Here is a 15,927-nt window from a genome sequence, read left to right as displayed (position 1 = left end):
GAATTTGAAGTAAATTATTTTATATATCTGCCAGATGCATTGTTGGAGGTTGTAACAATACAACTAAAAAAGGGGTCAACCTTTATACATTTCCAAATGATGGGAATATGAGGAAAGTACGGACCTCTCCAGTCTAATTGACACGCCCAAAATGGGTCATAACAAGAAGAAGGAGTGAAATTTGCAGTGATAGTTTTAATGATTCTGACTTCGAAGAAGACAGCTTTTAGTCAGTTTGGACAAAAAAAATTAAAAGACTCAAATTGAATGCAATCCCGAAAATTGGGAGCACCCTGAAGGTGAGAAAGACTGAAAGGCAGAAAGAAGAGTAGACCCCACGCTCAAAAAATTAAAAAACTGCTGCTGGTATTCTATTTTGCATTCTCTTCTATTGATGGATTCAAAATGCTTGAGGAAATGCTAAAGGACCATGAGGAGACACAGGCTGTGGTGCCAATGGAAGAGCAGGGAAGTCCGGAATTGGGGATTCTTTTATACTGCATTTATTTTTTGCCCATAATGTACAATTTATCAGTTTTGAAGTAATCATGGAGAAGGGTGACAAAAAAACATGCAATTAAGTGATCAAAATTAGGGATGTCCGATAATATCGGACTGCCGATATTATCGGCCGATAAATGCTTTAAAATGTAATATCGGAAATGATCGTATCGGTTTCATAATTATCAGTATCGGTTTCAAAAAAATAGAATTCATGACTTTTTAAAACGCAGCTGTGTACACGGACGTAGGGAGAGGTGCAGAGCAGCAATAAACCTTAAAGGCACTGCCTTTGAATGCTGGCCCAGTCACATAATATCAACGTTTTTTCACATTCACAAGTTAATGCAAGGCACACTTGATCAACAGCCATACAGATCACACTGAGGGTGGCCGTATAAACAACTTTAACACTATTACAAATATGCGCCACACTGTGAACCCACACCAAACAAGAATGACAAACACATTTCGGGAGAACATCCGCACCATAGCACAACATAAACACAACAGAACAAATACCCAGAATCCCTTGCAGCACTGAGATTTCCGATACGCTACAATATACACACCCCTACCCTCCCTCACCTCTACCCCGCCTCCCCTCCAATCCCGCCCACCTCAACTTTCTCATGTCCCAAATTCCAAGCTGCTGTTTTGAGGCATGTTTAAAAAAATGCACTTTGTGACTTCAATAATAAATATGGCAGTGCCATGTTGGCATTTTTTTCCATAACCTGAGTTGATTTATTTTGGAAAACTTTGTTACATTGTTTATTGCATCCCACGGGGCAACACAACAGAATTTGGCATAATAATGTGGTAATTTCCCTCCCTTAACGTTTCTCTGCTGCTCTGTTTCTCTAGTCTCGTCGAGAGAAGTTGAAGAGCCTCTCTTTTGCACTGTTCTTCAAAAATCTAAACATGGAATTGATAAACTGGTCTCTCGACTCAACTGACAAAATGTTCTCGGTAAAAAGCTCAGGTTTGGAAGAACCTGCCTGAACTGACGGGACGTTTCCTGCCAGATACATGAGAACCTGTAGGGAAAATTGGTGTATCATGTGCCTGACAGTGCTTTCCATAATGGCGTGGAACATTTCTATCTATTTGGAATTGTAATAACAGGTCATCTGCTGATTGGACTGAGCATCGCTCTGTTTTATCGACAAATTCGTAAGATGATGGCAGTCTTCTAAGGAGCTCCAATGGCTGCCAGTCGCAATGGATGGAATGGGCTGAGCTGTGGGCACTCAGACTTTAGTGATCTCTGAATTGAATAGCGAATTGGAGACAATCTCAAAGAAGTTTTCCGCTCTACAAGGTGAAATTGTGATCAACTTGAGAGGGGCTAGTTTGGGAGCTCTTTTTCCCCTCTCCCACTGGCCCCTGGTATACCTTTCCTACCTTTTTTTATGGGATGCTCTCCCCCGACATTACTAAGACCAACATAAAAGCATGAATTGTACCTCTTTTTACAGCCAGTGCTAATTTGTATTTCTAATCATAATCATTATGGCTTTTTCATAAAGATTACATGCACAAGCATCATTGCCAATCGTGCAAATAAGACGATGACGTCACCCTACCCCGCTTTGCAACCACAAATTATTTTGTGTCTTGGTTTAAACGATGACCGTATTACAGTAGTATTTTAAGAGTAGCACAATATTTCAGCAGTATAGTTTTACTTTATGACAGGGGTGTCAAACTCAAATACAGTGTGGGCCAAAATTTAAAACTGAACAAAGCCGCGGGCCAAGGTTGAACAAAATCTTTTAGGTGGTAGCGTGTATTGTAGTGTCCCGGAAGAGTTAGAGCTGCTAGGGGTTCTGGGTATTTGTTCTTTTGTGTTACGGTACGGATGTTCTCCCGAAATGTGTTTGTCATTCTTGTTTGGTGTGGGTTCACAGTGTGGCACATATTTGTAACAGTGTTAAAGTTGTTTATATGGCCACCCTCAAGTGTCACCTGTATGGCTGTTGACCAAGTATGCGTTGCATTCACTTATGAGTGTGTATAAGCCGCTTACATTATGAAGCTGTTTGTATGGAGAATAAGCGGCCGTAACGACAGGTTTTAGAGAACGTTAAAGGCAGTGCCTTTAAGGCACGGCCCCCAATATTGTTGTCCGGGTGGAAATCGGGAGATATTCGGGAGAATGGTTGCCCAGGGAGATTTTCAGGAGGGGCACTGAACTTCGGAAGTCTCCCGGGAAAATCGGGAGGGTTGGCAAGTATGAATATTAGCGGTGAATGGGGTGTTACAACGGCACAGCCACTGTATAATACCGGCGGGCCAGGTCTAATGTTAATTTGATATTGCCTGAAGGGCCAAATGAAATTACACGGCGGGCCAAATTTGGCCCACGGGCCAGAGTTTGACACCCATGCTTTATGACAACTAATCTCAACCTATCTTCAATGAACATAATACATACAATGTAAATACGCCTCCTTCTCCTGCCCCCGAAATTGTCAAAAATACTATTTTCTGCAATGTTATATAAAGGTGAAAACAGCACTACACCACAATTTAATAAGTTGATTTTGTGTCACTATGAATATTTCCACAACATGTCTTCTAAATTTCCTGCATAGTTTTTTTTCCAAAGTTGACAGTCAACCAGGATAAACAAAGCAACAGGCACAGAAGAAAACAAAACTCTGCCTAAGTCACTTTTTTGGTTGTGGATGAGCTGCAGAGATAATGATCTTCACGTTCCGGTAACCTGCTCTGTCAAACGTGTCTCCGGCCTGAATGCTTCCTGGTAGCCTCCGAGAAAACGAACCCGCAAAACCAAACTGGGTTTCAACAGCTATCTGAAAGTGGCGTCCTTATCAGCAGTGCACACTACACTGACTGCAACACAAGGTATCGGTCTGGAAGAGACAGGTGACAACTTGCATTGGATTGTGATAAAATATGAACATGAAAGAATACATCCAAAAAATATATATTTTACATGTCTTTTTTTGTCAAAGCATAGAATGTTTGCGAATGGCAAAATAGTAATAAAAGAGGCCCAGTTTTTTAATTGATATTTTACTTTCTAGATTGTTCTTCAATCAATGTTATTACAGGGAATAACAGAGACACAGAAAATAATATTGTATTTTCTGGACCATAGAGCGCACCAATACATACCCACAAAATTTTTGAAGAAAAATGTTGTTATTTCATTCATTAGCTGCACTTGTACTTCCGGTTTAAAGCACTTACTGAAATACCGTAAACATTCAGCCCGCGGCACCTGCAGTAAGCAAACTTGTCCAAAAGATGGCGCCATAACACAAAGGATAACAATTCTATTCAGTGTCACTGCTTGTAAACGATAACTATTTTTTTAACAAAAACATTATGGCTGTTAGCAGGAAAAAATACATCAATTAGCCGCACGGTTTTATAAGCTGCAGGGTCCAAAGCATAGAAAGAAAAATAGAGGCTTCTAATATTAAATGTATAGTAGTTTACTTGAAGGTAATATTGTGTTTTTATAAACTTCTTAATGCCTTTTTCATTGTATAAAATTAAAAACCATTTATGGTCTGACTTTCATTTTTAAAAAGAGCCCATGCGGTTATCTATGTCTTCGGATACTTTGTTGTAAAACTCCTCCCTAATTTATTTTAGTTTGGTAAAAGTCTTAGAGTTGCTTTGCCTCTCTGTAGTAAAAGACCATCGACAAGCACCGTACATCCCCCCCTACCTGTTGAACCAGAGTACTTCGCACCTCGTCATATGACGTATCTCTGCAGTTTATTGGTTTGATTCATGGATCGAAAATTCAAGATTTAGCTAAACTGATCTTAAATCTTCATTAAGGACATTAAATATACAGGCTGCAGAAAGTAATGGTGTACAATAACTGTTTCTGTAAATATTACATGAGACATTGTGACAAATGGAAACGGGCACATGCCAATCAACCCAGTTTATGAGGGATTGTGCAGTCAAAGGGTAGGCTCAGCTCACATAGCTTAATCTTGGGTTTCTGTCCTGTATTTTACTTACAAGAATGTTAAAAATAATTAGAATCATTCAGAAAAAACCTTTATCAATTAGTTCAACTGACAAATATTAATAGCAGTACTTTTTTAAAATCATTACTCTTTTTTTTTTTTTCATATTGGTGAAATCGCACCAATGTGACAACCTTAGGTCATGTCCGTAAATATTTCCCACACATTAGGAAAAAAAAAAAACTCATGTTCACATTCACTGGCTTTTATCCAATTATTTTGTCCAATCTGAATTCTGAAGCTACAGTAACACATCAGTTCTTCAAAATGAAGGCGACAGCTTCCCATTTTGTTAGTAATCGTGTAATTTCTTGATTAGTTTGTTTAATTAACTGAGTAATCAAATAAAACAAAGTTTATAGCCACAATGTGTGTTATAGGGAAAATAGTTGAAATAAACAATCATTTTCCCGATTTCCATAACGTTTTTCTTTCTTTTTTTTTTTTTTTATTAAAAGCACATCATCAATATTAAAATTACACTTTTAACACGTTTGCCTACTAAAGGTTCTGGACATTCGATGAAGTCTGGATTTGATACCTCCTTAAAGGCCTACTGAAACCCACTACTACCGACCACAGAGTCTGATAGTTTATATATCAATGATGAAATATTAACATTGCAACACATGCCAATACGGCCGGTTTATTTAACTAAATTACAATTTAAAATTTCCCGGGAAGTTTCCTGTTGAAAATGTCGCGGAATGATTACGAGATGGTGACGCGTGTTTGTGACGTTATTGCTTGGAGGGGACATATAAGCCCAGCACCACTTCCGGCTAAAAGTAGTCTCTTTTCATCGCGCAATTACACAGTATTTGGACATCTGTGTTGCTGAATCTTTTGCAATTTGTTCAATTAATATTGGAGAAATCAAAGTAGAAATATGTAGGTGGGAAGCTTTTAGCCTTTAGCCACACAAACACAAGGTGTTTCTTTGTTTAAAATTCCCGGAGGTGAAGCTTTACTATGGATCAGAGCGGTCAAGCGAACATGGATCACGACTACATGTCAACCAGCAGTTTTCAGTGAGAAAATTGTGGAAATAAGTTGCCTCTTACCGGAGATCAGCGGAGCCAGCGTCCTCCTGCAGCTGCCGTGACTTCTCTCTGAGACTCTGGCGTCAAAACACCCGTGGCAACACCACTCTGACTTTAAGGGACTCTTTAACTCACTAAAACACCAGCAGCACAATAGGCAGATAAGGGATTTCCAAAAATTATCCTGGTAATTGTGTCTGAAAACATTTGAATCGCTCTCACTTGTCCTCGACTTTTTTTACTTTTTTTACTTTTTTTTCTTCTTTTTTTCATAGGCCTTCACTCTAAATTTCCTCATCCAAGAATCTTTCATCCTCGCTCAAATTAATGGGGAAATTGTCGCTTTCTCGGTCCGAATAGCTTTTGCTGCTGGTGGCTCACATTATAAACAATGTGAGGATGTGAGGAGCCCACATCATTGACACATCATCTGCTACTTCGGGTAAAGGCAAGGCTTTTTTATTAGCAACCTAAAGTTGCGAACTTTATCGTCGATGTTCTTTACTAAATCCTTTCAGCAAAAATATGGCAATATCGCGAAATGATCAACTACGACACATAGAATGGACCTGCTATCCCCGTTTAAATAAGAAAATCTCATTTCAGTAGGCCTTTAATCGAACCAACAGAATATAAATCGAAGCGTGTTTCTATCTAGGTGATTTATTTAATAGATCAATTGTGTCAGCCCTAAGCAATATAATTAGATATTAGATGTGCAATGCTGTGTATAAAACCTTAAAAGGCAGCGCACACACAGCCCAAGAAACAATAGTAATACATTCATAATCGTCCATGCGTGTTAGAAGATGTACAGATGCACGTCTACTGCTACATGAAATGTCAGACAATATTTTCAATGCTCATTTTCTGTTTAACAAGGTTTAAAAACATGAGATAGTGCCACACATTACTATGACACAAACCAAAAAGGGCAACAAAAATTAATTTGCGTGTGGATGAGAGGACAAATATGTATTTTTTTTTTTTCATTTGTGCTTCATTATTTGTGTACTCAATGTAACACACTGGAATAATACCAACATGATCTAAGACTCACTAAAATATTGCGATATTGGTTTCCATGGTGCAGATCACAGGCTGCAAAGGCCAAACATTGATTCTTCTTCTTTTGAAGTTGACGTGCTAACCTTTATTTTTTTGCTCCCTGCTTCTACCTTTTCTCCAAAGCCTCTGCCAAAAAAGCCCTTTCAGTATTTGAAAGCTACATAAAGAAATCTTCTGATGCAGAGAGAAGATATTTATTTCTGAATTAAGGCTGTGCCGAATGAATACCAAGTGATGGTGGACCTTGAAAGGTGAGCAAAGACTCCTTGGAGTTTATGACAAGCATTCAGAAACACAGTATGAACCGGTGCAATGCATGAACTTAAAAAAAAGTGCTATAGAAGATAATGCATGTTTTAGTTTTGAACTTACAAGTGCTTGGCTTGACACTTGATCCACCACTGCCACAGACAAAGATGTGTTAGCCTCAGAGTCATCAAGGGCAATCTCAATGTTCTCCTGGAGAAAGACAGATAAAAATTACATCAGAAATTAATTGTATCTTTCCTTAATACATATATCACTGCATCAAAATATGGACCACTTCTAAGGTGAATGTGGCAAATGTACAGTATCGATATGTATTGAAGAATTGTGTTGATGTAATAATCAAGTGTGATAGTCTTTCAGTTTTATACTTCAGTATTATTTTACAGCATTCCACTTTGCCCTCAATACATGCAAGTTGCTTCTGTTGTGTGTGATTTGTCATATACAGCAGGGGTTCTTAAACTTTTTTTACCTTGGGGCCCAACTTTTCCACTACAGGGTCCCACTCAAATATCAATTGTACCTGCATTATGAACAGCCTCTTGATAGCAGTTTTTTCACAATTTGGAATATGCAGAAAATAAAAATACATGTGTTTTCTTGTCTCACATAGGCATTGTGGATGATGGGCAAAATTCACCCAAAGAAATGGTGTTCCCTTTTAACCACACCTTTATCCAAGTGCTGGCCCTCACAATTTGAAAGTTTTATTTTGCAGCAATACTCAATTAAAAATAACATATAGAGTATATTTAGTCACCAATGTGTGTTTTATTTTAATAAAACTAAGACAACGTATAAAAAACGAGACAAACTTTCAGTGAAAGTTTTCGTCTTGAAACGCACCATATGAAAACGGAGGTGTATGAAAACTAAGAAACTACTGTACTGCAAAGAAAATACTTTGGTCATATTTGGACAGAATAACAAGCCTATTTCTTAACAAACGGTTATATATATTGGTTTTAAAATTAGATGTCCTAAAACAACTTTGTAACTTCTATTATGATACCGGCATTGGAACTATTAGTATTTGACGATGCCGATATACAATATAGCCGATATGACATTAGCAAGAACCATAGAACATTAGATTTAACATATAGTGGGGAATGTTCAAAAATGCTGGATCAAGTGAAATTATTCAAACAGAGAACAATGAAAACCAATAACCTATTGATTAATACTGTCTGAAATGAACCCATGCTGTATTTAAAGAAAAACAGAATTTTTTTGGGAACTTTGTCAAACATTCACAAATCTTATGTGAAACAAGACAAACATCTTTCTTTTCTGTGTGTTTTAGATAGTGGAAAACTGCTAGTACAAAGAGGCTAACAATGCAGGTAAGGGGAAATCGGAACAGTTCAGTTGTGATCGATTCAATGCCCTGACAATACAATGACCTGAATAATTGAGAATATCCATAGGCACAAGTTAATAGGGTTTTTTGTTGATCTATTAAAACATGGTTTGCCTCTATTCAAATTAGTTTAATCAAGAGAAGACTGACAACAATACATTTGTAATCAAAATTTATAAGCAGTTAATGCATACTTTATGCAAAATGGTTCTTCATTCCATCGCAGGAACGATGCAGGGGCATTGTTACTATTATGGCTGCAGCCTATGATCTTCAGAAAATCCATGATAGATTCTCTACTTTTACAGTGCTGAATAGAATAGACTATCAGGGAAAAAAATTGTATCCAATTCTCCTTGGACACATGGCCCCCTTGTGACTCCTAAAATGAATGTTACGTGTCACTTTCGCAATGAATGTCAAAACATTTAAAAGCCAAAACTTACATGCTGTCAGTACTGGTAATTAAGTTATCTAAAAACTTAATTTAATGATCATATTGTGATATGATCTACCGTTTGGGCGATAATAGGAGTGTCCTTTTTAAAATGTCCCCAATCTCAGATGACTACTATTGCATCATAATTTTCATCAGCCTGTTTCACCAAACGATCTTTCCAGTGTCTCTGTTTCATGTTCCTGGGGGCTGAGACACCTGCCTGATGTCTGACAAGCATGCCTTTCTAAGCCCTACTTCAATTGCATTCATCATCATGGCTTCTTAAAAAATAGGTACACCATTTTTGTCATTAAATTCATAGGTCAAAGCACCTCTGTCCTGACCTACATTGGTTAAGTCACAATGACCTTTGTACTTTTAACTTGTATTATATTTTTGATTAGTCTTGTAGAATATTTTATGTGTGCTTTCTGTTATTAAACTTACATTTTTAGGGTTTCCAGATCGGATAATTATATCCAAGAACCAAGTATCAGATGATATCAGCTTGCATCTAAAATCTTTGATACAAGCTCCGATACAAGCTATCCTTCAACGCATTTACTCTTGCAAAACTGGACAGCCAATTAACATTTAATAAGCCCACACAGTTGGTATTTGGTCATTCTTGTATTTCAGTGAAGTCACTCACAAAAGGAGCTAGCATCTACACAACACCTAAGCACACATTAGGGGTGTGAGGGTATTATAAATAAATACATACTGCTGTTTTTCGGTATCAAAATCATTACAATAATACCGTGATGTGTGACCGTATAAAATGAAAACTTGGTCAGTCTAGTTTTTTGCTGGCACTTCAGAATTTGCCGGTCTGGAAGTAAACTACATCCCCCATAATTCCCTGGATGGGGTGAGTGTCCAGGGTCCATGTGCGGGAGGTTGTAAAGGAGAAAGAAAGGATTGTTTTTTTCAGACATGTCCTGGAGATCAATAGGTCGTGAGTACAAACCCCGGCCGAGTCATACCAAAGACAACAAAAATGGGACTCATTACCTCCCTGCTTGGCACTCAGCATCAAGGGTTGGAATTGGGGGTTAAATCACCAAAATGATTCCTGAGCGCGGCCACCGCTGCTGCTCACTGTTCACTCACCTCCCAGGGGTGGAACAAGGGGATGGGTCAAATGCAGAGAGTAATTTCACCACACCTAGTGCATGTGTGACTATCAGTGGTACTTTAAGAGGGGTGGCGAAGTTGGTAGAGTGGCTGTGCCAGCAATCAGAGGGTTATTGGTTCAATCCCCACCTTCTACCATCCTTGTCACGTCCGTTGTGTTCTTGGGCAAGACACTTCACCCTTGCTCCTGATGGGTCCTGGTGAGCGCCTTTGCATGGCAGCTCCCGCCATCAGTGTGTGAATGTGTGTGTGAATGGGTGAATGTGGAAATACTGTCAAAGCGCTTTGGGCTCCTTAAAAAGGGGTAAAAAAGCGCTATAAAAGTAAAACCCATTTACCATTTAACTTTTTAACTAAAGTTTTCATGAAAATATATCCATAACCTGTTGAGTTATGTTACTAACAGACATCCAAACAAACCCTGGTGAAAACACAACCTCTTTGGCCTGCGTACTGCAAGGCAAACTCACTGGCTTCGTCCGAGTGTTTTCAAGACGACACATGAAGCCAGTCTGAAGTTGTGATGTTTTAACCCACATTTTTTTCAATTGCATTGAATCAACTCTCGACTTAAATGGAATTGTTATCCATCTTTAGAGTAGGAAATGCAGCAGGCAGCACCACGAACAAAAAAAAAGTTTGGTGACACTGCACTGCGGGCAACACAAGTAATATGAGAAGCAAATATATTTGATGCCAGCGAGGCCAAGCATCAATTTGTGAGGTATTTACATTATTAAAAGTTAAATTGTTAGTTAACTTTTCTGAGAATCAGCATTTTCTAAAGTGATTAAGATGTCCACTACAGAGGACACTGTTTCTCTAAAGTTAAAAAGTAAAAGACTAAAATTAACATTATTGTTTTACATTTGATAAACTGAACGTTTATATTGTCAGTTTTAAGACACTTAACTGAAAGTATATTTCAAAATATATTGTAATAATAATAAGATGGGATCATTTAAGCATCAAGTTTGAGTGTTTATCCTAAAAAATCTCAACTTAATTTTACACACTATGACATTTTTTTGCCTTTTTTTTTAACATATACCACAATAATATCATACCGTCGGCTTTATACCGTGATAAAAATGTAATGGCAGATTTTGATACCATTACATCTCTACTAGACAGTAGTACATATTAGGTGTCCTTAATTGAACAATAATGCAATATAAAATAATAAAATAATCAGAATCAGACATACTTTATTAATCCCTGAGGGGAAATTAAAACAGGTGTAATTTAGTTTCATATTACTTACACAACGCCGGGAGGGACAAGCGGTAGAAAATGGATGGATGGATGGATGGATGGATGAACCAAGTCTACAAGGCAGTATTAGAAAGTATCCACTAACAAAAGTGTCTGGATTTCATATAGGAAGCGAAACAGTTTCATAACGACACCCTTATTCATTATTGTGTAGCGTCGCTGGGCATGATTACAGACTCCCCGCACGCCCTTTGGCACCATTTTGTCCACAGTGGCTGAAATATTGTGTTCTTGTTGTGCTAAGTGGTGTGTTACATTTGCTTGCACCGTATGTTGAGTCCATGTTCTGTTTAATGACCCCTGTTCATTTAACCATGTGCCAACCTCATCTTCAAGCATGTTTTCAAGGACCTGATTGGCTCATGCTCGGCTGAATAAAGAGTCACTTGTGTTTAAGGGCTCTATAAATCAACTTTTAATGATTGATTGAAACACTGAGTCTTGTCCACCATCAAAATTAAAGTGCCTCTGACCCTCTCTTGCTGGCTAAAGCTCTCCAACATATTAATTGTTAATCTGCTTTGGTATCCAACAATTCAGCTACCTTGTAAGCTAACTATATTTTTATTTCAATTGGAAAATCGGGAAATGTTGATCTAAATCATATTAATGCAGCAATAGACTTTTATGTAGAAAGCTGTTTCTTATATTTTTTCCTGCTCATCCATCCATCTATTTGTTGGGGCCCAGGGGCCCCGCTCATTAAGAACCAAAATATAAGAAACACATTTCATTAGCATAATACACATATTGTTGAATTAATAATTTTCTGAGTGTGTCGATCAACCGTGCCTTACTATCTTTTGTTGTCGGTTTAATTATATAATTTTACCAGTTAGTGTAAACGCCACAGTATACATTTTGAAAAGCTACAAAGTATTGCAATTTCTAAAATGTCTTTATTGCTGGATTAAGGAAATAAATGCTAAGGATGCATTTCATGTTGCAGATGCTAACCTCTCAAGGATCATGTGGAGTCAAATAATGATGAATTACCTTCAGTAGAGCAAAAAAAACAACATGCAGCTCACAGGCTGCACTGGAAATACGTGAAAAATGTTTGCGGGGCTAATCGTGCGAGCATGACAGATGCCAGTGTTCAACTTGACTGTGTGTGAGATGTAGCCTAAATGATTTTCTTTCTGTACCGCGGCAAAGCAATATGCCGGGGAAATATAAAGACTATTCAAGCAGCTGTGTTGCACGGTAGCTTTTAATTCTTTAAGTACAAAGTCCATTGCAGTTAAAACCTGCCTGTCACTGCAATTATTGATACGGAAGAAGGTTTAAAAAGGAATTTGACCCAGTTCTCTATGACGCGTGTACGGCTTCTAATAGTCTGAAATATATTCACAAAAGAGAATTCACACATACTTAACTACATCACAGTAATGATTTGTAGTTAAGTATGTTGTGTGTTGAAATGAAACCATTTGTAAGTTGGAATATAACAACATTAAATCAACCTTTTACATAGTTACCGGGGGAAAACATACAAACCCCGTTTCCATATGAGTTGGGAAATTGTGTTAGATGTAAATATAAACGGAATACAATGATTTGCAAATCATTTTCAACCCATATTCAGTTAAATATGCTACAAAAACAATATATTTGATGTTCAGACTGATAAACATTTTTTTTTTTTTGCAAATAATCATTAACTTTATAATTTGATGGCAGCAACACATGACAAAGAAGTTGGGAAAGGTGGCAATAAATATTGATGAAGTTGAGGAATGCTCATCAAACACTTATTTGGAACATTCCACAAGTGTGCAGGCTAATAGGGAACAGGTCCAAAAAATGCTCAGTCTTTCACAAAAAAGGATGGGGCGAGGTACACCCCTTTGTCCACAACTGCGTGAGCAAATAGTCAAACAGTTTAAGAACAACGTTTCTCAAAGTGCAATTGCAAGAAATTTAGGGATTCCAACATCTACGGTCCATAATATCATCAAAAGGTTCAGAGAATCTGGAGAAATCACTCCACGTAAGCGGCATGGCCGGAAACCAACATTGAATGACCGTGACCTTCGATCCCTCAGACGGCACTGTATGAAAAAACGACATCAATCTCTAAAGGATATCACCACATGGGCTCAGGAACACTTCAGAAAACCACTGTCACTAAATACAGTTTGTCGCTACATCTGTAAGTGCAAGTTAAAGCTCTACTATGCAAAGCAAAAGCCATTTATCAACAACATCCACAAACGCCGCCGGCTTCTCTGGGCCCGAGATCATCTAAGATGGACTGATGCAAAGTGGAAAAGTGTTCTGTGGTGCGACGAGTCCACATTTCAAATTGTTTTTGGAAATATTCGACATTGTGTCATCCGTACCAAAGGGGAAGCGAACCATCCAAACTGTTATCGATGCAAAGTTCAAAAGCCAGCATCTGTGATGGTATGGGGGTGAATTAATGCCCAAGGCATGGGTAACTTACACATCTGTGAAGGCACCATTAATGCTGAAAGGTACATACAGGTTTTGGAACAACATTTGCTGCCATCTACGCGCCGTCTTTTTCATGGACCCCCCTGCTTATTTCAGCAAGACAATGCCAAGCCACATTCAGCATGTGTTACAACAGCGTGGCTTCGTAAAAAAAAGAGTGTGGGTACTTTCCTGGCCCGCCTGCAGTCCAGACCTGTCTCCCATCAAAAATGTGTGGCGCATTATGAAACGTAAAATACGACAGCGGAGACCCCTGAGAGTTGAACGACTGAAGCTCTACATAAAACAAGAATGGGAAAGAATTACACTTCCAAAGCTTCAACAATTAGTTTCCTCAGTTCCCAAATGTTTAGTGAGTGTTGTTAAAAGAAAAGGTGATGTAACACAGTGGTGAACATTCCCTTTCCCAACTACTTTGGCACGTGTTGCAGCCATGAAATTCTAAGTTAATTATTATTTGCAAAAAAAAAAATAAAGTTTATGAGTTTGAACATCAAATATCTTGTCTTTGTAGTGCATTCAATTGAATATGGGTTGAAAATGATTTGCAAATCATTGTATTCCGTTTATATTAACATCTAACACAATTTACCAACTCATATGGAAACAGGGTTTGTAGTAGAAACACTATGCTACTTATGAATAAAAAACAGCAATGTGAATGCCGATGGGGCAGCACATTAGACCATGTGGTTAGCGCATCTGCTATACACCCAGGTGGTTTAAGGTTTGAACCTCAACTCTGACTTCTGGAGTGATACTTTTGCTTGCATGGGTTTATTCCTGGTTCTCCCGTTTCGTCCCACAGTTCAAAAAAATTATTGTTTCCTGGATGCATTTAAACTGTCCATTGATGTGAATGGTTGTTTGATGACATCACTGTTTAAAATAACGATATCTGGCGTTGGTGCTGATGAATGTACCAGCACATGCATTGTATGCTTTCTATGCTGATTAGGGGCCATGTGGGGTAGTTACCCACTATATCTAGCAGATGGAGCTGTGGGGAAATAAAATGTACTCCGTATGGCAGCTGATGTTCACTTTGTAAAGTGTACTGCTGCCACCAACAAAACTGGAGTCAAACAGAATTGCTGGACCTCTCCACCGAATGGTTGCCATTCACGCTCCCAAGAAAGAAAAAAATTACAGGTATATACTGTATGCATAATAAAATAACAGGAGTGTATAAGTGTCCTGCACATTGATCAGATTGCATATTTAAAAAAACAAAAAAACTTGAAAATGTTCATTTAAATTACATTGAGCATTGGAAAAATAGCATTTGCTGCTTGACCCTGCTTTTTAAATTTAAACTTAGAAAGCAACATTTCAACAAATTTGGGGTTATTTTTATTTATTTGTGGTACTCTTTATCTCAACTGCACTTAAAGTTTATGTTCTATAGGAAACAACGACAATTAAGTCCAAAATTGCACTTGAACCAGTTTCTGTGTATTGACTCAGTCCTGTTACCCCAACACACGTGTCAAACTCAAAGCACGGAGGCCAGATCTGGCCCGCCAAATCATTTAACGTGGCCCGCCAATTCATTAATAAGCATGTGTGCCAAATCATTTATTTAGCAAAGTCCTGTCACAGAATTTAATGTTATTTGTTTATATTCAAACCATTTTTTTCAGTTGAATCGTTGTACGTGTGTATTGTTGACTCAACATGCTACAAGCAAAAAATGCCATGTTGCTATATTTCACGTTTGCTCTTTTTAAACTCATTACTGACCTTAACACGCTAACAGCAGCCCTCATAACACTGCTAGTACGGCAGCGCTAAGCTCTTCCACATTATGCACCAATGACAGTTACAGTGAGTGAAGCTGCATTCATGAACCCCCGGAATTATGAGCATCAATATTACAAGAGTCACTTTTAGCACATTCTCTATGTTGTGTATTGCTTGATAATTTGTTGTTGATTGTATTATGCATTTTTGAAAGTATTACGCATTTTTGAAAAAAATATATTTTTTTTTTATTTATTATGTTAATGAATTATCTGTTCAACCCAAAATTTCAAAATAATAAAAACGTTTTTGTAGCACTTTTTTTTTTACATATATGTGCATGTTTTCCATTGTTTAGGAAACAGTTTAGGCACCATTTAAGAAGTGGCATTGCTTTTTAAAGTACTCATTTGGTACTAGTTTCGGTTAGAATGTGAACAATGTACATCCCAACATCCAGTCCTGTTACCGTACTCAAATGAGTCATCTCTGGCGTAGGCGACCTATACAAGATGCGTAATGAAATTGCCAAAGATGGGCCAACAACACGCAATTTGAGTAGTTCAATTCAGACTGAGTTGGAAAATTTTTAATTTTTTTTATTTT

At 37.8% G+C, this 15,927-nt stretch overlaps 1 protein-coding gene across 10 annotated transcripts in view; it reads right to left on the bottom strand.

The window, feature by feature from the left end:
* The window catches only part of LOC133551265 (unconventional myosin-XVIIIa-like), a 206,025-nt gene that overhangs the window by 107,501 nt on the left and 82,597 nt on the right, over window positions 1-15,927 (bottom strand). For all 10 annotated transcript variants that reach the window (XM_061897792.1, XM_061897784.1, XM_061897783.1 and 7 more), the window contains one exon: window positions 7,007-7,093. In XM_061897792.1, the coding sequence (XP_061753776.1) occupies window positions 7,007-7,093 (87 nt within the window). The remainder of the gene's footprint in view (window positions 1-7,006; window positions 7,094-15,927) is intronic.

Source organism: Nerophis ophidion, linkage group LG04 (genome assembly GCF_033978795.1).
Source record: "Nerophis ophidion isolate RoL-2023_Sa linkage group LG04, RoL_Noph_v1.0, whole genome shotgun sequence".
Lineage (NCBI taxonomy): Eukaryota > Metazoa > Chordata > Actinopteri > Syngnathiformes > Syngnathidae > Nerophis > Nerophis ophidion.
This window is presented reverse-complemented; position numbering and strand designations above follow the sequence as displayed.